At 36.7% G+C, this 23,170-nt stretch overlaps 1 protein-coding gene across 1 annotated transcript in view; it reads left to right on the forward strand.

Moving 5' to 3' along the window:
• The window catches only part of LOC107588104 (neurofibromin-like), a 37,901-nt gene that overhangs the window by 4,429 nt on the left and 10,302 nt on the right, over positions 1-23,170 (forward strand). Inside the window, exons 2-29 of the mRNA XM_016276117.1 lie at positions 5,102-5,245; positions 5,577-5,660; positions 9,522-9,712; positions 9,950-10,056; positions 10,286-10,353; positions 10,479-10,554; positions 10,662-10,819; positions 10,982-11,155; positions 11,273-11,401; positions 11,627-11,701; positions 12,013-12,144; positions 12,231-12,359; positions 13,021-13,134; positions 13,460-13,539; positions 13,620-13,743; positions 13,829-14,075; positions 14,669-14,742; positions 14,906-14,989; positions 15,071-15,415; positions 17,335-17,474; positions 17,641-17,763; positions 19,780-19,863; positions 19,976-20,092; positions 20,173-20,354; positions 20,427-20,638; positions 21,148-21,309; positions 21,430-21,533; positions 22,253-22,388. Of these exons, the coding sequence (XP_016131603.1) occupies positions 5,102-5,245; positions 5,577-5,660; positions 9,522-9,712; positions 9,950-10,056; positions 10,286-10,353; positions 10,479-10,554; positions 10,662-10,819; positions 10,982-11,155; positions 11,273-11,401; positions 11,627-11,701; positions 12,013-12,144; positions 12,231-12,359; positions 13,021-13,134; positions 13,460-13,539; positions 13,620-13,743; positions 13,829-14,075; positions 14,669-14,742; positions 14,906-14,989; positions 15,071-15,415; positions 17,335-17,474; positions 17,641-17,763; positions 19,780-19,863; positions 19,976-20,092; positions 20,173-20,354; positions 20,427-20,638; positions 21,148-21,309; positions 21,430-21,533; positions 22,253-22,388 (3,795 nt within the window). The remainder of the gene's footprint in view (positions 1-5,101; positions 5,246-5,576; positions 5,661-9,521; positions 9,713-9,949; positions 10,057-10,285; positions 10,354-10,478; positions 10,555-10,661; positions 10,820-10,981; positions 11,156-11,272; positions 11,402-11,626; positions 11,702-12,012; positions 12,145-12,230; positions 12,360-13,020; positions 13,135-13,459; positions 13,540-13,619; positions 13,744-13,828; positions 14,076-14,668; positions 14,743-14,905; positions 14,990-15,070; positions 15,416-17,334; positions 17,475-17,640; positions 17,764-19,779; positions 19,864-19,975; positions 20,093-20,172; positions 20,355-20,426; positions 20,639-21,147; positions 21,310-21,429; positions 21,534-22,252; positions 22,389-23,170) is intronic.

The raw sequence follows: 23,170 nt of genomic DNA on the forward strand, positions 1-23,170 counted from the left end.
CTGCTGAATATGTCACTAATGTTAATCAAACAACAAAACAGCTATAACAAAGATTAATCTAAATTGAATTCATACAGTGAACACAATGCAGTGTTATTTTACAATTAATTATAAAATTTCTGTACCTGAATACTATTTATTTTATCTATGCTTGTAAATTGTGTATTTGTTCTTTTTTTTACTTACTGTTCACTTGCCTTTAATCATATTTGAACTTTCTCAGACTATAGTTTTTGCTGTGGTATATGAAGAAGTACTTAAAGTGTATGGAAAGCAAAGTTACAGTGATATAAAATTAGTGTCATTCATTTTTTTGTTATTCACATTGATGTTAAAATGACATTTTCTGATTTGTGGCATTACTTTTTATGTACTGCTGAAACACTGCTGGTCACTTTCAGAAGTTGTAGTGATTCTTTCTTTTCCAAGAAAGAATGTGAAACAAATTGGTTTTTTCAAGTCATTTTAATATTTTATAATATAATTTAAATAGATTTTTCACACTTTAAGCAATATCGTATCGCATATCGAATATCGCATTTAACAAGGTATCGCATTTTTTTTCAATATTGCACAGCCCTATAGCCTTTTATTAAAATGATAATATCGCACGCCGTTGCGATATGCATATTGCGACATTTACATTTGTGATATTTCGATAATTTCGATATATCGTGCAGTCCTAGTCTGCGCCATTCATTAACACACAGAATTCATATTTAAATAGTCGTTTTGCGGCTTAATATTTACAAATACTAGTGGGAGTGTGCTCACCTGTGTGCACGCGTCGGGGCGGAACTCTGCTTTGCGCGATGCAGAGAGCGCGACCATGTAACGCAGAAACGACATGCCGCCGTGTAAATAAGATAAATAACATAAGGCTATTTAGTTTGTTTAATAAAAGAACAAGGTATAGACCTGTTCTATAGAAAAAGTAACTTTAAATGACTTCTGTTGTGATCTCGCGCTATTTAGAGAAAATAAAAGTAACTTGACCTTCAAGGGGGGGTGGGGTGCCCCCCAATATAATTAATGGGGAAACACTGATAAAGTACTATATAAATAAACGTGACGTGACTGGACTTTACTGGAGTACTGAACTGCAGAGCTCGTGCAACATCCACATTGCTGAAATCAGATGCGTTTTAAACTGCTGCTTTCTCACCGCTGTCAGTTTTTGATGTGTTCGGCTTCAGGTTCGGCTGCGTTGCTCTGTCTGAAGCGCGGTGTCGTCTTCTCTTGAATTGCATCAGCATCAGGAGAGCTGAATTACAGGTCAAACCACATTATTGCAGGCTCTTACATTAGGTCATATGAGATCAAACGACTACTCGACAACAAAAATTTTTTTTTGAAAGAAAGTCATACAGGTTTAGAACGACATGACGTTGATAAATGATGAGAATATTTTAGGTGAACGATCCTTTTAAAATTAGATCTGGTCATATTGTAGCAATATCCAGGAAAAAGGCTAAAAGATCATTTTTATCTGAAGCTTTGGAAAGATCCTTCCAATGTGACAGGGGTGGATGGTCATATTTTTCTTAAATGGTGGCCCATGAAAGTTTATTTAAAATGTAATCTTAAATAAAGTTGATTTACATGATAATATTTTTTATTGTCTTTGTGTTTTCGGTTAACATACCGTCCGTTCTCCATAGCACACATAAGTATGGCCGGCTCTGCCAAAGTGCACATAAGAAATTTTTTGAAAGAAAGTCATACAGGTTTAGAACGACATGACGTTGATAAATGATGAGAATATTTTAGGTGAACGATCCTTTTAAAATTAGATCTGGTCATATTGTAGCAATATCCAGGAAAAAGGCTAAAAGATCATTTTTATCTGAAGCTTTGGAAAGATCCTTCCAATGTGACAGGGGTGGATGGTCATATTTTTCTTAAATGGTGGCCCATGAAAGTTTATTTAAAATGTAATCTTAAATAAAGTTGATTTACATGATAATATTTTTTATTGTCTTTGTGTTTTCGGTTAACATACCGTCCGTTCTCCATAGCACACATAAGTATGGCCGGCTCTGCCAAAGTGCACATAAGGGAAGCGATTGGTCCCTGACCTTTCTGGAATTTTAAACCATTCCTGGGAAACAAAGTGCTCACTGTCCTTCGGCATCCTGCATTAAAATGGATATCAACAGGGCTGGGCTATGTTTTCTGTGAGAGTGTTTTATGAGTGTACAAGACAGTGTGTGCGCCGGTTTTTCTCCGGTCTTGAGATTTTCATTTCCAGCCACACGCTTTTCTCTTAGGGCCACACAGTAGTTGGCCGGAAAGAAGGACGGAAGGAGAGTCTTTCTGACATGCCGACGCACTGGCCAGTGCAATTGTCAGGACACTTCAACCGTGCAACCAGTAGTGACTTGGCTGCCTTGCACCACAAATATAGGTCTACTTACTTAGCTAAAGCAGATTATGAGCTAAGATTTGTTGAAATATCAGATTTAAAAAAAGGTTTAATCTTTCTTAGGCTAATTTGACACATTTTTGAGTGATACTAAGTGTACGGCACAAGGAAACAGACTATTTCCAGCTAGTTATTAAGTTGGCAACTTTGGTGGTCTGTTCTTGGACTTTGCATGATTGTATTCCGTATAGTCACTGTGTATTTGCTGTGTTTAAAAATTTAGACAAAATTGTGAATATATTGGTTATTCTAATAATTATCAAGAGTTCAGCGTTCATTCCGTTTGAACTAAATCAGTAAAAAAAAAAAAATTAATGAATTGATTTCAGTTGTTTCATCACTTGCTCCATCAAATGTTTGGGGCTGAGTTTTAAATGTTTTAGAAAAAAATCTCTTATGCTCACCAAGGCTGCATTTATTTAATCAAAAACACAGTCAAAACGTAATATTGAATAATAGAAACAATTTCAAAGGAATAGTTCCCCCCCCCCCCCACACACACACAAAAAAAATCACAATTTACTAACCTTCATGTTGATACTTATTTGATACTTAATACTTCTGCAATAATAATAATAAAAAAAAAAAATATATATATATATATATATATGGGAAAATATAAAATATATATTTGTATAAATGTAAAAGAAAAACTAAAATTGTATAAATTTACTAGAATGTTTACAGTGTTACAATAACTATTGTAATATATATATTTTAATGTAATTTATTCCTATGATGGCAAAGCTGAATTTTCAGCATCATTACTCCAGTCTTCAGTGTCACGTGATCCTTCAGAAATTATTCTGATATGCTGATTTCTTATTTTCAGCATTGAAAACAATTGGAAAAATTGATCAATTTTATTCAGTTTAATGCACCAATGCTTAAAGTATTAAATAATAATATTTTTTTCTACTGACCTCAGACTTTTAAAGGGTATTATTTATAGTCATATGTTATTTGGAGATGTTTTGATAAAACTTTTTTAAAATGAATTTCAAACTTTTGTTTGCTTTTTTCTTACTCTTAATTGATTTGAAAGTACAGGAGAGATTGGAAGTGATGGTGAGAACTTGGGGAGGACAGGATTGGGATATGTTACAAGTCTGACTTAAACTTATTTTGGCAAATAAGCACTATAGCTCAATATATTAGAGCAGTTCGATGGCATTCATGAGTTGTTCGCAAGCTTTATAACTTCTTGAAGTCAAAGTTCTTTTGATCCAGAGAGGAGCCACGGTACTCGGAAACAGTGAAGACCAATTCCTCATCAGGGAATGCTTAGTGGGGGAGAGGCCTCCACCCCCTCACTCCACATATGCTTCATTAAGTCGGCCAGGCCATGTGTGCTTTCAACACTCCCACTGCACAGACTTTAACTGCTTGTGTGTGTTGGAGAGAACAAGAGCAGATGTGCTGGCCTGCAGGTGTGCAGCAAAGGGAGGAAGTCTGGAGAGCTGGAGACGCTTTGTTTTAACACCTAAAGTTTGAGCGTTTAGACCCAGGATGGGTGGGTTGGTGCATTAAGTGCTTGGATGTTCTCTCGGGTGGGTGTGTCAAATTTAAGACCGCTCGACCTCTCGCTCCGCAGTCTGTGCGTCCCACATGTTACAAGCTGTTCTCCACCCAATGCTCTCAATAAAGCCATAACACAGGCTTTGAAAGCTAGGCCGAAGGAACCCAGCGTTCACACCTGTTAACCAGACCCAAGAGTTCTCGACTTCCTTTGATACGACTGTATATATAATGGTTATTTTTGTGATTTGGGATACTTTTTTAATGACTATAGTTTGCTTACACTATAATTTTTTACTTTTATTTGATTATTATTTACTTGAAATTGATTGAAAGTATATTTGAAAACAAGTTGGTCAAGTAAAAAAAAAGAAACACTTCCATCCAAAAGTGTGGGGTCGGTAAGATACATTTTAATGACATGAATGCCTTTATTCAGCAAGGACACATTAAGCATTGATCAAAAGTAGTGACAGTAAAGACATTTATAATGTCACAAAAGATTTGTATTTCAAATAAATGCTGTTCTTTTAAACTCTCTATTCAAAGTATCCAGGAACAAAAAAAATGTATTATAGTTTTCACAAAAGTACTAAACTGTTTTCAAAGTTATATACGAAGGAATGTTTCTTGAGCAGCAAATCAGCATATTAGAATGATTTCTGAAGGATCATGGGACACTGACGACTCGTGTAGTAAATAAATAAATTAAAATGTAAAATACATTAAAAGCGAAAACGGTTACACAATATTACTTTATTATTATTTTGACAATGTATTCTAGTTTTCACAAAAGTACTAAACTGTTTTCAAAGTTATATAAGAAAGGAATGTTTCTTGAGCAGCAAATCAGCATATTAGAATGATTTCTGAAGGATCATGGGACACTGACGACTCGTGTAGTAAATAAATAAATTAAAATGTAAAATACATTAAAAGCGAAAACGGTTACACAATATTACTTTATTATTATTTTGACATCTGATAAAAACATTACAAAAATTGACCCCAAACATCACGGTAATGAGTGTGTAAAATCATAATTTTTATTTGGCTTCTCTCTAGAAAGATTTCATTGCATCCTTTGCAGAGTATGGTGGTTTCAATTGCTCTCTTTTTCTCTTTATCCCTCTCTTTCTCTCTGTCTCTGACTCACAGCTCCCAACTAAAACGGGACAGCAGAGCACCCACACCAAAGTGAGTACAGAGCACAATAAAGAATGTTTGATCAACATCTCCAAGTACAAATTTGCCCTCGTCATCAACGGTCTGACCAACATACTCAAAAATGTGAACAACATGGTAAGTCCATGTCTATAACATTCAAGTTTCCCCATCTTGATAACTGAATTTTGAAATTCCAGTTACTCTGTTATATGAGTGAACTGCCTTGGCATTGCACAGATAAATCCAAGATGGCAGATAAATGTTTATTTAATTCAATTCTGAAAATAAGTAAAGACTGAGAAACATGAACCATTTTACTAAATGTTTGTTTGTGTTGTGTTTTTATGCTTAGAGTGTTACACTGTAAGCTTAGGAACATGATCATATCATGCTCTATTGCAATCAATTGAGAGAAGTGTCTTCTAGTCTTGCTAATGTCACATTTCTGTGTGTCTTTTGTTCATAGCGGATCTTTGGCGAAGCTGCCGAGAAGAACCTCTACCTCTCCCAGCTGATTATCCTGGACACACTGGAGAAGTGTCTGGCAGGGGTGAGCAGCTCATCCTATCTCACAGTGAATTTTGTCTGACCTGTTGCTTGTTTTGACTGTCTTACGTCCTGCCTTTTAACAGCTTTGTTCCTTGCTGTGGTTTCACCTTTGTTGCTGAACGCAATGCAAAATTGCTTATCACAATTGTTTCATTATTGCCTATCCACACCCTGATCTAAAAGATTACATATCTTTTATTATAGATTTTTATAGATATTGAAAGTAATTTTTAGAAGAAAATCTAAAAGGTTTGGACTTTTTTTAATCTATTTTTTTCTAATGTGATCCTGACCAATATTAGTCTGTTTCTTTTACTATGCTAGGCTGTAGAAATGCATTGAATGTGGTGAAACTGGAACTGCTTCATAGCAGCATGGTTATAGAAAATGAATCAACACCTTGGAATCTCAACTATCAAACAAACAGAATAAAGTTTTTAACCATGCCATGGTATAATAGAAACTAGCTGTACACTATCATTCACAGGTTTGGGATCAGTAGAAATTTAAAAGTCACATTAACAGCTTTTATAATGTTAGATAAAATATTTCTATCTCAAGTAAATGTTGTTCTATTGAACTTTTTATTCATTAAAGCATCCTAAAAAAAATAACATTTTCTACGGTTTCTACACAGTTTCTAATGTTTCTTAAGCAGAAAATCAGCATATTAGAATCATTTCTGAAGGATCATGTGACACTGAAGACTGGAGTAATGATGCTGAAAATTAAAGTTTGCTATCACAAAAATAAGATATGTGACCCTGGACCAAAAAAACAGTCAAAAGGGTAAACAATTGTTTTAATTGAGATTTATACATCATCTGAAATCTGAGTAAATAAGCTTTCAATTGATGTATGGTTTGTTAGGATAGAACAATATTTGGCCGAGATACAACTATTAGAAAATCTGGAATCTGAGGGTGCAAAAAAATCGAAATATTGAGAAATTCGCCTTTAAAGTTGTCCAAATGAAGTTCTTAGCAATGTATATTACTAATCAAAAATCTAATTGATATATTTACAGTAGTAAGTTTACAAAATATCTTCATGGAACATGATCTTTACTTATTACCCTAATGATTTTTGGCATAAAAGAAAAATCGATAATTTTGACCTAGACAATATATTGTTGGCTATTGCTAGAAATGACGCATTATTGCATTAATTGATTAATGCCGACAATTATTTTATTGCGCGTTAACGCAGTTTTTTTATTATTATGAAAGTCCGTTGCTCACTGGCTCTGAATACACATACAGACAAACCATGGGTCACAGGAGGGGTGGGATGTTGATCAGTACTGGCTTGGGATGGATGTCATCATACGTCTCAACCAGTGAGAGCATTTGGGGTGGGCCTAAATGTGATTATGACTGCAGCAGTGCTCACATGAAGCGCCCATGACTTCATAAGTGGGAAATGGGAAGTTACCGATAGCACGTGAATGCAGAAGAGAAGTGCTCTCGCTCAGCACAGTGGAGTGCATAGTTTTGTTAACTTTGTGGTTTATTATTTTGAGTCGTTTGGGACGCGGTAACACACACGGCCCTCTCACAATATATTGCTTTACAGATCTATCACTTTTGCTGCTCTGAAATGTTCACGCAATCATGCTGCACATATCAGAAGTTCAGCGCTCCGACACTACATGCGTGCCGTGCCTGAGCCCAACTGAACCGCGCTTTGGCCCACCTCCAACCGAGCCAGGGACTGCTAAACGAACGCGACACGGAGCCATCACACTAGTCAAACGAACCGGGCTTTGGGGGTCAGACGTGCTCGGGCACGGTTAAGATTGCCTAGTGTGAGTACACCCTTATTCACACACGAGTCTCTACTCGGCCATCAAGTGTTGTCCCGTGCCGCACTCAGATGCGTTGGGTCCCACGATAGTGCAGGTTTCTACTTGGAAGGTGCCTGTTATAATGTTATGATCGAGGATCTGGACTGTGAGCATAACTTTCTTTTCTATAACAAATTATAAAATATTTTTAATAAAAACGTTAATGCCCTGGCAGTGGCAAATAGCTTTAGTTTTATATTTAATTTGATTAAATTAATGTTATAAGTTAAGATTTACAATAAATATTTTAACTGCTACTATGTAAAAGGAATACTGCTGTAAAAAAGCACCTTATTTGTTTAAAGTGTTTGCAATTTAAATGTTATTGCACTTTTGTTCATATAGCAGTACTTTTAAATGGAAAAAGTGCACAATACACTACTTTTGAATTAATTATTGAATTTTGTGCATAATGCAATTAATCGCAGAAAATCATGCAATTAATCGCGATTAAATAATCGTTGCCCAGCACTAATTGTAATATATAAATAAAATAGAAAACAGTTGTTTAAAATAATAATAATAATATTTAACAATAATAAAGTTTTCTTTGAAAAACATTAAAAAAAATCTTGTCAACCCCAAACTTTTGAATGGTAGTGTGAAATGTCTGTAACATGAGTTTGAATGACTTTATAGGGACAGAGATAATTTTCTGGTCTCAAAAAGCAGAAACGGTCCAGAAATGTTTTTTGATTGCTCATGGACTCGTGAAGTCTTAGACACAGAGCCCTGGTAAAACAATTAAATCTTTAGCTTTTACTCCCAGACAGAGGGCTCTGAACTGGCCGTGTCAGGAGATTATTACATTTGCAGGTGTTTCCTCATCTTGAGATTGTCTGGATTTTCCTGTATAGATTATTAATTTTCCCTTGCTCAGATGCTACACAGCTGTTCACTGTCCTGTTTTGTTTTTGCAAAATTCTTTTTAAGTCATTTCCTTTGATGTAAGGGTATAACGTACAGTTTTCTTCCATGCTGTTCAGGATTTAATTTGTTCACTGAAATTCGAAGACATTCAAGACAAATAAACACTTTATTCATTAACTAGTTTTAGCAGTCAGGAATTTTTGCTCTGTAGTATAAAACTTCCCCTCTACCATTTGTTGCACATTTTGGGCTTTTAGCTTGACCCAGTATGTGTGCAGTACATTGATCCACTAATGTGTTTGTTTTTGCTGCTCTGTCATTGGATTTCATTTTTGTTATTTTCCCCCTTTCCTGCATGCTGCTGATCCTGAAGCGCTTTCTACTCTCTGTAGTTTTAGTCTGGTTTTTAGCTTACAACACAGTAGATGTTATTAAACTTTACAAGTATAGTTTTGTACAGCACACAGTATAAAAAATTTTAAAAAGAGAGGGAATAGTAGGGGTTACCCCGAATAGTCGAAGATTCAATGCTTCGATAGGAGAAGCCTGATTCGACTACCAATCTTACAGTCGAATCATTAGAGGCATTCAAAAATAATTTTGTGCAGTTAGCCTATAAGTTGAAATATTAATATTATGTTGTACAAATAACAAAGTATATTCTATATGAGATAGATGACGAGTTAAATTCCATTGATTAAAAACCTGTTATCAAATGCTTATTTCTACTGGTCATCTTCAGCGCGCGTAGCTCAAAACAGAAAAGCAGAACATTAATAACTACTGTCATATACATAACGTTATAATGAGAGCACCTTTGAAAATTTTTTTTTTTTGTGAATTCTTAGGGTTTCGCTGACGTTTAATGTTAACTAGCCTATCTTTTAATCAAAACATTAAAAATTATTTTTGTGTCTGCGAGGCATCCGTTACACATTTTCCCTGTGTGTTAACGTCAGTAATTATGACTGTCGAAAGTCTGATTTGACTCTTGGTAATGTATTTTGCCGCCCGCCCCCAAACATATGATTCGACTATCAGTCGACTATCGGCAAGATTCGAAAATTCCAATTCGACTATGAAAATCCTTAGTCGGGGACACCCCTAGAGAATAGTAATAACAAAGTATATTGTGTATATCATTAGCAACCCAAGGACTGCCTGAGGCTGGATGAGGCCATGTTGGTAAAACAGTTGCTCCCTGAAATTTGTCACTTCCTGCACTCGTACCGTGAGGGCCAGCAGCACGCCGCTCAGCTGCGCAGTTCTGCCTCTGCCGTGCTCTTCTCTCTCAGCTGCACCAACTTCAATGCCGTCTTCAGTCGTATCTCCACCAGGTACCTCTCTAACAATACTGGGGGTTCCACAGGGCTTTGTTCTAGGACCTCTTTCATTGTGTGAATCAGCCCCCTAAATACCCCATAGTAACTAAAAAAAAAAAGCTTTATTTTAAACACTGTAAGCCTACTGTACGAGTGTAATTTATATAAATGCTGGGCTGTTTTTCTTGTCTACAAATTGAACAGTTAAAGGCTTTACAAATTATTAACTTTTAATGTAATGCCTCCTCATAGGTTGCAAGAGTTCACAGTTTGTACAGAGGACACAGTGGATGTCCATGACATTGAGCTCATCCAGTATATCAACGTAGACTGCTCCAAGTTAAAGAGACTCCTACAAGGTAAAGCATGCTCTATTTTATTGCCTCAGTTTTCAAAAAGTTTGAGGATGAATTTTATGGGGAATCTAAAGCTGCATAATTAAAATCAGAATCAAAATATGGCACAGTGTAAATATTAAAGCACAAATGAATGCAAATAAATATATAGTGTTTCTATAATTTATAATAAATTAATTTATGAAATATATGGCGTGGAATTGCTTAATAACTTCCTGCATGTTCCCTTTAGAAACAGTACTTAAATTCAAATCTTTGAAAAAGCCGGCTCAGCTTGCAGTAATCAGCAGTTTGGAAAAGGTATGCGCTTTTTAAATAATACAATAGATTAGGAGACTTTTTCTAGCTTTTATAATTATTTATAATTATTATAATATAATTATTAAAGGTTATAGGAGTAAATTTATTTGATATGTTTGTGTCAGGCTTTTTGGAACTGGGTTGAACACTACCCTGATGAGTTCACTATGCTCTATCAGAGACCCCATGCTGACATGGCCGGTGAGTGAGACAATAATTCATATCTAAGCTGACTTGTTTACTAGACTGCTTATTGAAGTCCAATTTTAGATGTGTAACCATTAAACTGTGTGTTTCTGTGCATACAGACTGTGCAGAAAAACTGTTTGACCTGGTGGACAGTTTTGCAGAGAGTGCAAAGAGAAAGGCAGCTGTGTGGCCTCTACAGATCATCCTCCTCATCCTCTGTCCAGAGATCACTCAGAGCATCACCAAAGAAGTAGGGGGGGAGGAAAAAGCTAACAAGGTCAGAGGTCACACAGTGAATTAGACTTCTATTACTGCATTTTATTTATCTCCTGTCATTTCCAAAGTCTTTTATGTTGAAGTTGAGCATTGGAACCAAGACTTATTTTCTGCATACAAATGTTTTTGGAGACAAACCTAGCTTTTCTGTTGTCTTCAACAGAAGTCATTTGTGGACAGTCTACGGAAGGCTCTGGGACAGCACAGCGGCAGCAGACAGTTGACCGAGAGTGCGGCCGTCGCATGTGTCAAACTCTGCAAAGCCTGCACCTACATCAACTGGGAGGACAATTCCGTCATCTTTCTCCTAGTTCAGTCCATCGTCATGGACCTTAAGGTGAAGAGGACCATTTTTTGAGTAAACGATTACAGAGCAGTGCATGTCTGAAGGGAATGAAGAACATTTTTTTTCTGTTTCTAGCTGTGTGCAAATTTGCTCTCTCTTCTCTCTCAGGGTCTTCTGTTTAACCCTACTAAGCCATTCTCGAGGGGTGCGGGCTGCCAGAGCGCCGATGTGGATTTGATGATTGACTGCTTTGTGTCATGTTATCGCATCAATCCTCGTAACAACCAGCATTTTAAGGTAAGCTCGGTTGTTGAATCTTAGAGTTTCCAGCATTTTGCAAAGGACGTTATAGCAATTAATAAACAATCACTAACAAGAGATTTAATATTATTACTATCACAGCGTATTGAGCTAGTCAACATTCATTTCAGGACAAACTTAAGATCATTGCCATAACCAACATGTTCTGATATCTACACAGAGTTTTTTTGTTGTTGTTTAATAAATGTATTTCTTTTCTAGGTATTCCTGGCCTCGACTTCTCCTCCTACCTTCTATTTCGTCCTGGTCAACTCCCTGCACAAAATTATCACCAATGTAAGTATGATCTCTGTATGGACATTCACACAATGCAAAAATTATTTTTAAATATTATGCAAATAATTATATTTTTTTATTTAAAATTGTAATATTATGCAAATTAAATGCAACTTTAAATAAATGATAAACCCATTATACAAATAGACGATCTCCAAATGTGTCAGCATTCTGCATGAGTATTGATGATTGTTCACGATAAAATGCATTTTGTGACCACTGCCAGTGACTCTCTCTTTTATGATGCTATAGGAGTGCAGTAATTTTGTAGTTGATTGCTTATTAAGGTTTCACATTTATGTTCTTGCTAGTCACACCTGGACTGGTGGCCGAAGATTGACGCCATCTACTGCTACTCAGGAGAACTGCGCACCATGTTTGCAGACACATTGGGCCGAGTGGTTCAGAGTCTCGGTGCCCATCCACCTCTGAGGATGACATCAGTGAGACACATCATCATTTACACAGTTTATGGTGTATAGAAAAGCATTGGTCTTTGTTGTTAAAGTTGCTTTTTTTGTGTGTGCAGAGTCTGACATTCAAAGAGAAAATGACGACTAGTTTAAAGTTCAAGGAGAGGTCCACTGACCTTGACTCGCGTTCTCTGCTGCTGGCCCTGGTCAAACTCATCCATGCTGACCCCAAACTAATGCTGCATGTGAGTATTTGGTGGAAATAGCTATGAAATAGTCATTTAGCTTCTGTTAAAAGTTTCTGTACAAAAGTTACCTTTTGTATTAAAGTTATCTTAGAGTTGTCTCTGCATATTAGGCTAAGAAAAAGACTGGAAAAAAAGTTTTCTTTTTTTTTTTTTTTTTCAATGTCACCTTTGACCTCTTGCTCCTTTAATTCTCATAAAATTGCTGCATGTGAGTATTTGGTGGAAATAGCTATGAAATAGTAATTTAGCTTCTGTTAAAAGTTTCTGTACAAAAGTTACCTTTTGTATTAAAGTTATCTTAGAGTTGTCTCTGCATATTAGGCTAAGAAAAAGACTGGAAAAAAGTGTTCTTTTTTTTTTCTTTCAATGTCACCTTTGACCTCTTGCTCCTTTAATTCTCATAAAATGCTCTAATCCAACAGTGTTTGTGTTTTCTGATTGGTTCAAATCCTGGATTATCCAGATTAGGATTTACATGTGGATTTATTCATTTCTTTTCCCCTTTTTTTGCCTGAAGACTGGTTCTTTTTCGCAGTCTTTCCTTAACATGATTTGATATGAACTGTGATTTGGCCTAAAATGGTTAAAATATCTAAGCTTAGCAGTAGACTTGTAGTTTAAGGATTTGACTCAACTAGTTGCACTTTCTCACCATCAGAACCCAGGGAAACCAGGTCAAGAGATCCAGAACAGCACAACTGAGCTCATCAAAGGTCTGGTCCAGCTGGTTCCTCTCAACCACAGTGCAGAGCTTTCACAGGAAGCCATGGAGGTAAGACTGCTTGTTTCTTTGAACCTCCTATTTGGTATTGTTAACCAAAAACTAAAACTTTAAAAGTTGTTTTTGTTAACTCAAATAAAGCTATAAAAAATACAATTTAAGTATTAAGTATACTACAATTACTACAACTAAAATAAAAAAATATTTATTAAAGCTTAATAGGAATATTAAAACATAATCTTATAAAAATGACGAAAGCACATAATAAAAAAAATTAAAATGCGTACTTAACAGTATATGGATGATACTATAGTACTACTACTTTGAATTCTTGTAGTTGTGCATCTCATTTACTCATTCTTGCATTCTCACCCAGGCACTGTTGGTGTTACATCAGCCAGAAACTATTGAGCTGTGGAACCCTGACGCACCCATTGAGACCTTCTGGGACATCAGGTGGGTATAAAGAGATTGGTTGATGTGAAGTTGGCGATTGGAAAGATTATCTGACTATATTCTCCTTACTCCCCTCTCAGCTCCCAGGTCTTATTTCTGAACTGCAAGAAGCTGATTGGACATCAGATGATCAACAGTACAGAGATACTAAAGTGGCTCCGGGAGATTCTCATATGTAGAAACAAGTTTCTTTTAAAGAACAAGGTAAACACATATTCTGTCTAAACATGAACTTGAAATTGAATCCACTCAGAGAAAATGCACTCATTAATGTCTCATTGTTCTGCAGGAATGTGCCACACAGGGCAGTCTCATCCTCATCAGCAGACAGGCTCAGACCAAGCTGGAAGTGTGTCTCTACACCTTCCTGTGGAGCCCTGACGCAGAGGCTGTGTTGGTGGCCATGTCCTGCTTCCGGCATCTCTGTGAAGAGGCGGACATCCGCTGCAATGTGGATGAGCTGCCCGTGCACATGGTCCTACCCAATTACAACACTTTTATTGAGCTCGCCTCTGTCAGCAATATGATGGCTACAGGTTAGTAGTACAACAGTCTCCGTGACATAGGATTAGACTGGCAGCTTTAAGCTTTAGGGACACTGTATTTTATTTGTGCACGAGTGCACTTCAGCTAGCACTGAAGTTGTGTGTGTGTGTGTGTGTGTGTGTGTGTATATATATATATATATATATATATATAAAAAATTTTTTTTTACATTTATTTACTTATTTGATATAGCTAGAAAAAATGTGTATGTACAATTTGATAAATTCATTCATTCATTCATTTAAGACCATAATTACTAGTGTGGTAATATTTTTGTAAAACAGTTAATACCAATGTGGCTAAATAAATGAATGAGTGAATGAATGTATTATTTTGTTATTTGTGGTCATGAATACTTATGTGGATTTATTTATTTATGGATATATAAAGAAAATAGCATTTGATATTATACTAATAATACATATATTTCGTTAATTAGTTAATTTTTGCCCATCAGTATGACGTTTAATACTGATAATCATAAATTCTGATTAACATTATGATTTAGTGGCATAGATTCTTGGAAAAAAATTTTTGGTCTCATTGTAAAATAAAACAGCCTGCAAACTGTATGTGTATTCAGGCCGCAACACACTTCAGAAGAGAGTGATGGCGCTGTTGAGGAGGATAAAACGCCCTACAGCTGGAAATGTAGAGGTAAAGATTTCTTTTTGTCAACTTGAATTTAAGATTTAAGTGAATTTAAGATGTACATTTTTTCCCCCAGGTATTAATTGCTAATCATTCAGATCCATTGCAACTTTTTTGCAGCTTCTCTATTCATTTTAGTTGACTCAAATTTGACCTTTTTCAATCTTAGGCATGGGAAGACACGCATGCAAAATGGGAGCAAGCTACTAAACATATACTCAACCACCCGAAAAACAAAGTGGAAGATGGACAGGTAGTTAAAAGAATGATAATCAGTAAGGTGTATATAACTTTTTTTTCCTCCTCTACAAACTATTTTTTCCTCTGTCCTCAGGAGTGGATCAACATGACCGGTTTCTTGTGTGCCCTGGGAGGGGTTTGTCTCCATCAACGCAGCACCCCTAGCCTAGGCACCTACAGCCCTCCTATGGGACCCCTAACCGAACGCAAGGGCTCCATGATCTCTATGGGCTCTTGTGAGGTGAACAGCGAGACGTCTCTTAACAGGTTTCTGGACCGTCTGCTGGGTCTCATGGTCTGTACACATGAAAAGGTGGGCGTGCAGATTCGAACCAACGTCAAAGACCTTGTGGGACTGGAGCTAAGTCCAGCTCTCTACCCTATGCTATTCACCAAGCTACGCAACAGCATCGGCCGGTTTTTTGAGACCCAGGGTCCGGTAAGAGAATGATAATCATGGCATGCAACTGTAGGATTAGATATTGTTTTCGAAGTATTGCACTTTATATTTTTATTTCATGTATGTGGAGGTGTAAGTTAACACATTCATAACATAAAGATCATTCTCACAAAGAACTGGTTAATACTAGAGCCCGACCGATATATCGTTTTGCCGATTTTATTGGCCGATAGGAGCCTGTTGCAGATATATCGTATCGGCGGATATGCCGCAGATATGCTACCGATATAAAACATTTTTTTGTAATTACGTAGTTTGTCCAGTAATTTCTCCATTGTTTGCTACTGGCAACCTGGATGAAACTCTATAAAGCTTAAGTGAATGGAATACCATTGAAACTTTGAAATTATCAAATGGCACGGCGGATCTGCACCAAATTCGGGGGATCCCTTCAGCTCAAGGAACCCTCTCGAATGCCAAATCAAGTGTACGTCTCGAGGCCCCCTTTCGAATGAGACCATCCCCGTGTCGATAGTCCCCCGGGTCTGGGAGTTACGGGTGGTTAAATTTGCGGGACAGGCACCGACCGATCTGGCTATCCCGGGGGGCTACCGATGTGCGGAGGGTGGCGTTCGAGAGGGCTCCTCGAGCTGAAGGGAGCCCCCGAATTTGGTGGAGATCCGCCGCCTTGTTCGCTAGATAGTGACACCAGCAAACACTTTCACTTCAGTAAGGAGGTCTCTTGTTCAGGCAGCAGCATTCGAGCGTTCGACTATAAGTGCCCTGCGCAGTGGACTTCACATGATATTCCGCCATTATTCCAGTTCCAAGGGAACGTACACGTTACATTCAAAGGGCATTAAAGTGTGCGAGTCGTGAATTTATATTGTATTTATTTACAGAGGTATATTATGTCACACTTAACACTTCTCTAGTAAGTTTCGTCTGTGTGTGAAGACAGTAGCGCAAATCCGTGAATGAATGTTCTGAAGTGAAATAAACTTCAACGGAATAAAGTTGAATGAAATTGAATTGAAATAAAGTTGAATAGACTTTAACTTTACTTAGCACTGATGTCAGACTCATTTTGGATAATAAAGTTTATTGTTAAATTGTTAAATGCCCTGCCTCCATTACGTATCTCTGTCACGTCATTATAAGTGTTTGATCACCACATTTGAGTGATCATTGCAAAAAATGTGTTTATGTATATATATTCTGTTTATGTATATACTGTATTCTATATATAGTACCAGTCAAAAGTTCGTTTTCCGTCCATCGGTATCGGTACCGGCCCCAAAAAAATCAGTTGGGCTCTAGTTAGTACTGCACTCGAATAAAAAGCAAATGTTTTATTATATATAAAATAGGAATTTCATAATGAAAATAAATGATTGTAAAATCATTATATAATAACATTTATTTCAGAGCATTAATGCTTTTTTGCAGATTAAGCTTTTCTATTTTTTATTTTTTGTATATGAGTGTGTATTTATATTTGTATGTTTAAATATTTATTTATGGCATATTTAAATATTTGATCATAGTTAATAAATATTTGTAAATGATTGTAAATTCAGTTCAACAGTATCTAATTTTCGTGAAAAAGCCACCATGCAAAAATGCTCCTAAATTTATGCTTCATTTTCTATACAACATACTGGCAACAAATATAACAAATTACTCAACTTATCAAGCATTCTTCACTAAATAGCTGTCATGTATAGTTTTGGACACAAGGTGGCAGAATACCAACATTGTCAGATCAATCCAGTCTCATCAGCATTTAGTGATCTATTTAATCTAGAATGATCTAACATGCATTAAACACTGGAATCTTTTGTAAATGCGGTAGTATTTTCATCTCATATCATATTATCAGTATCACATCACATTCTGCATAGGCATCAGCCATATTCTGTGCCAGCATCTTTGTTCTTTATCAATTTCTTCTATAGGTTCCCATTACAGACACAAACACGCTGTTTGTAGAGCAGACCATCGCCATCATGAAGAACCTGCTTGACAGTCACACTGAAGGAAGCTCAGAGCACCTCGGTCAAGCCAGCATTGAAACCATGATGCTCAACCTGGTTAGGTGAGACTTTGATTTACGCTTTCCTATGCTCTTTAAAAAAAAAAAAAAAAAAGAGGTTAGGAAAAATGTTAGTATAAACACTGGATTTGCATGGCATTTTAATAAAAAGAGCATTAAGAAGTTTATTTTTCCATTAAAGGTTTTTTCTTTATGCTCCCTCTCTCAGGTATGTGCGTATTTTAGGGAATGTCGTCCATGCCATTCAGATCAAAACTAAGCTGTGCCAGCTAGTGGAGGTGATGATGGAACGCAGGGACGACCTCTCCTTCTGCCAAGAGATGAAATTCAGGTGAAATGTTTTTTGTTTTAGAAAGAAGTCTCTTATGCTTACCAAGGCTGCATTTATTTGATCATAAATACAATAAAACCATTAATATTGTGAAATATTATTACAATTTAAATGAAATGATTTCTTTTTAGATATATTTTATGTAATTTATTCCTATGATGGCGAAGCTGAATTTTCAGCAGTGATAACTCCAGTTTTCAGTGTCACATGACCTTTCAGAAATGATTCTAATATGATGATTTGCTTATGTTGAAAACGTTTGTGCTGCTTAATATTTTTGTTGAAACTAGGGATGTCAATTAATCGATGATTGATTAATTGTCGATAAGAGATGCAATCGATTAAAGCTATCGATGGTCTGACAAGATTCGCATGAAAAACGCATTCAATTTTTTGCCCAGCCCTAATCAGGGCTATTCAACTGGCGGCCGGGGGCAAATCCGGCCCGCCAATCATCTTTATCCGGCCGAGGTAGAAGTACGTGCAGGTGGCATATATGCCTTGAATTGTTGTCCACAAGGTGGCAACACTGGCCCGGACCATACGAAAAAGAAAAGAAAGAGACACAACAACAACAATCTATGGAGACCGCAACAGCAATAGACTGCAGCGTTGACAAGCATTTATGAGGGAGTTATGAGATATCCACAACTCTCGTTTAATCGAGTATAAAGACAGTGTTATCAGTCATAACTTCTGGCAAAAAAATAGCGCAAACACTGGACGAAAATGATCAAAAGAAGTAACATATAGTTTGAAAAGCTGCGTGTTCAACTGTACACATACGCTGAGATGCTTCAGACAGACTGCCAGTAGTGCTTAAACTGCCAAAAATACACACTATTATGTCAAAATGCGTGGTTTTGGCGAGTTACCTCGTAAACGTAGTCTTAACTGGGTTACAAAGACCTCAAGGAGACAGCGCTGCTTTTAAAGTGAAACTTGCTGAAGTCTGTCATTGACGTAAATCAAAGAACAAAAGAAAAAGAGAACTGCTCTAGTTGCTGATTGTTGCTGAACTTTTGTACCTTGAATAAAAATTAACCAATATAGTTTATGCATATACAATTGATAGTTTATGCGAAGGTTGTTTTAAAATAACTTAAATTAAAATTGTTATATATTTCGGAGCCTATTAAATGTTAAAAATAATGACTTTCAATTATGCTATAATGTTGAATGGCTATAATTAATAGGTAAAAGTGAGGGAATTTAATTTAGTTTAATAGAGACACCAGTAGCAGTATTGGTATCAATACTCCATTAATAATAGGCTACTTAGTAAAAAGATGCCATTTACTATAATGTTGAATGGCTATAATTAATAGGTAAAAGTGAGGGAATTTAATTTAATTTAGTTTAATAGAGACACCAGTAGCAGTATTGGTATCAATACTCCATTAATAATAGGCTACTTAGTAAAAAGATGCCATTTAACACGTATTTAAAATATACCATCTTTGTTGTTTCTACATGAATTTGGAGGTTCAATATGAAATTATGACAATATAAATATGCGATTAATCATGATTAATTACAGAAAAATGTGTGATTAATTATTTTGTTAATTGATTAACAGACAGCACTCTGTTAACCTTTTATGAATCTTAGTACTGGTAATATTAGTTAATTTTACTGCTGAATATGCATTTCAATTTAATTTCAAATTTGATAGGCCCTCCAGAAAGAGATCGGGATGGCCCCCATACCCTTGGCCCCCTTCAAATTTTCAGTTCGATAATCCGGCCCTCAAATGAAGCTAGTTGAATAGCCCTGTCTTATATATACAGTGGGTTCAAAAGAACAGCATTTGTGAAATAAAAACCTTTTTGCAACTGTTTAAGTGTCTTTAATGTAATTTTTGATTAGTTGAATGGGTCCTTGCTGAATATAAGTATACTTTTCTTTAAAAAAATATCTTTCTTACGCTGAACAAACAAAATTGTCAATTTGTTATGATGATTAAGTTTGTGAATTGTGAGGTCGTGAGATGACTGACTTTGCTGCTTTTCCTAGAAATAAAATGGTGGAGTACCTCACAGACTGGGTGATGGGAACCTCTAATCAAGCAGCAGATGATGACATCAAATGTCTGACCCGGTATTGTCTTGGTAGCTTCCTGCTGTTTATAATATGTGTAGTGGCTTCAAACCTGAAAACTCTCACTTTATATTCTTTTCTCATGCTGTGTTTTTGTGAACGTGTCATGCAGGGATCTGGACCAGGCGAGTATGGAGGCAGTAGTGTCTCTGTTGGCTGGTCTTCCCCTGCAGCCTGAGGAGGGTGATGGAGTTGAGCTCATGGAGGCCAAGTCTCAGCTCTTTCTGAAGTAGGAGCATTCATCCAACTCTTTTGTTTTGTCTTTTAAGGTCCATTTTCAGTCCATAATCTCTTCTCTCTCTCCTTTAGATACTTTACGCTGTTCATGAACCTGTTGAATGACTGCAGCGAGGTCGAGGAAGATGGCCAACAGGTGGCAGGGCGGAAACGTGGGATGTCTAGACGACTGGCATCTCTCCGACACTGTACTGTGCTGGCCATGTCTAACCTGCTCAATGCTAACGTCGACAGCGGCCTCATGCACTCCATTGGTGAGAAATGCTGACATTATCATGGATTCTTATTGTACTTAAGTTGTTTTGACTGTTGATGTCTTTGAACAGGTCTGGGGTACCATAAGGACCTGCAGACACGAGCTACGTTCATGGAGGTGCTCACTAAGATCCTTCAGCAAGGGACAGAGTTTGACACGCTCGCAGAGACTGTGCTTGCAGACCGCTTTGAGAGACTTGTTGAGCTGGTCACCATGATGGGAGACCAGGGCGAGCTGCCCATAGCCATGGCACTGGCCAATGTGGTCCCCTGCTCTCAATGGGTGAGAGATATTAACAACTTTGTTTAACCTTTACAGTTTCGAAAAAATAAGAATTAAATAGAGCCAACATCTATTTATAAAACATGTATGAAAAGGTTTTAAAGCAAACTTTCATATTCATAATCTTTTTTTTCTTCTTACACAGAAGCTAGATTTAGGTGCTAAACAATTGATACAAAAATATTAAAATATTTGTAACACAATAATGAAAATTTCATGTTGTGTTTTTGATGCAGAAAATAGTTATTTCATGTTACAGTTTCTTCATATGTCATTATGAACGGGTCTTAAAGTTATAGTTTACCCCAAAATTAAGATTTTGTCATCATTTAATCAACCTCATTTTGTTCCAAAACTGTATGACTGGACCATGAGTAATGTTGTTTGGTTCCCAGCATACTTTAAAATGCGCTATCTATTTAACTCTGTTTTGAACAGCGAGTAATGCATTGGGTGTGTATTGTTGGCCATTAGAGAGCTGTTGTGCTCAATGTTCTGATGGTTTTCAGGATGAACTGGCCAGGGTGTTGGTGACACTGTTCGACTCTCGCCATCTGCTGTATCAGCTGCTATGGAACATGTTCTCAAAAGAGGTGGAGCTGGCCGACTCTATGCAGACCCTCTTCAGAGGAAACAGCCTTGCGAGCAAGATTATGACCTTTTGCTTTAAGGTAAAGTGAAATGGTGTCAGTGATAGCACATTTAATTTCATTCAGTGATGGCGAAGCTAGCCCCAAACTTTTGAACAGTAGTGTATGTGCACTTAAAATCGGGCTTTTCTGTGTTTGCAGGTCTATGGTGCTGCATATCTGCAGAAGCTTCTGGAGCCACTGTTGAGAGGAATTATTACCACACCGGAGTGGCAGCAAATCAGTTTTGAAGTAGACCCTACCAGGCATGTTTACCTAGCTGTAAAACTCATATTGTTAATGATGTTTAGTCAGGTCTAGCTTTTACTTCAGCACAGCACAGAACACACTTTAGAGTCCCAGCCTCAGAGGAGACAAGAGAGACAGTGGATTTATTGATTTATTTACATTATATTACACTGCTGCAACACGGATCTAATGTAAACATGCAATTTCTTTCCCAACTATTTAACTTCACAGACATACCAGACTGTTTTTGCAAACTTGTTTGTATTTGACAGTTTAAGCGCAATAATAGATGAAAGAGAACTGAGTTTAGTACTCACATGCCATGTGGCAGCCGCTTTCTGTGTGCGTACTTCGGATGTGTGCGCTCAAAAAAAGCCATATATCAGAAGTTTCAACTAATATGGTTTAAAACGCACGATTTCAGTGCGATAGACATAATCAAAACCAAACAGATGTTTTTTGGCAGAATATCTGAGGTACGTGCATGAAAACGTGAAAGCGTTTTTCTGCTTCCACTCAAATTAGGCATTTGTAAAATTATTTAATAAATGATCTGTGGGATATTTTGAGCTGAAACTTCACAGACACATTCTGGGTACACCTGAGACTTATATTGATATAATAGGTCACCTTTAAAGGAGTTCTTCGTGATGTACATTTAAACACTCTTCAAAGTACAGATGTTTTTTTATCATTGTCTTTCTGCTGAAAGTTTAACTTCTCATCTCCTCTTTAGGCTCGAACCAGCGGAGAACCTGGAGGAGAACCAGAAGAACCTCCTGCAGATAACAGACCGCTTCTTCCTGGCCATTATCAACTCTTCAAACGAGTTCCCTCCACAGCTGCGCAGTGTGTGCCACTGTCTATATCAGGTACGCTCACTGCCTAATGCTAGTCTGTTTTTTTTAACCACTGTTACTGCATCCTCTGAATGACTGCATTGTGGCTGTCTTTCTTGCTTGGATATCCACTGATCAGTCTTCCAGTCACTTCTAACAAGAGAACCTGCTCTTATCCTCTCTCATGCCACTGCTCACCTCTGTCTGTCTGCGAATATATCAGATGGTTTAAATGCACCCATTTCCTTCGGATACACACTTGAGATACATTCAAAAGTCTGGGGTTGGCATCATTTTTTTTGGGATGTTTTGATGAAAGAAGCCTCTTTGACCAGAAATACAGTAAAAACAATAATATTGTGAAATAGTTTTTTTTTACAGTTTAATATTTTAATATATTTAAAAGTGTAATTTGTTCCTGTGATGGCAAAGCTGAATTTTCAGAAATACTCCAGTTTTCACTGTCACATGATCCTTCAGAAATCATTTAACCATGTTGATTTGGTGCTCTTAATATCTGTGTTGTCCTGCTTAATATTTTTGTAGAAACCATCAAACCTTTTTTCAGGATTGAACAGCGTTTATTTGAAATAGAAATCTTTTATAACAGTGTGAAAGTCTTTATTGCTTTTGATCAATTTTGATCACCCCACGTTTAAACGGTAATCTACATCCCATAACTGGTTTCCAATAGGGTTAGTATGTGTTATTTTTATGTTGTTGTTATAATGTTCGAAAAAGGGATATGTAAGAATGTTTGAAATGCTACTGTTGTCATAGAATTTCTTGTGTTTGAATGGCAAAATGGGATTGTG

This window comes from Sinocyclocheilus grahami, unplaced genomic scaffold (assembly GCF_001515645.1).
Source record: "Sinocyclocheilus grahami isolate Dianchi unplaced genomic scaffold, SAMN03320097.WGS_v1.1 scaffold6.1, whole genome shotgun sequence".
Lineage (NCBI taxonomy): Eukaryota > Metazoa > Chordata > Actinopteri > Cypriniformes > Cyprinidae > Sinocyclocheilus > Sinocyclocheilus grahami.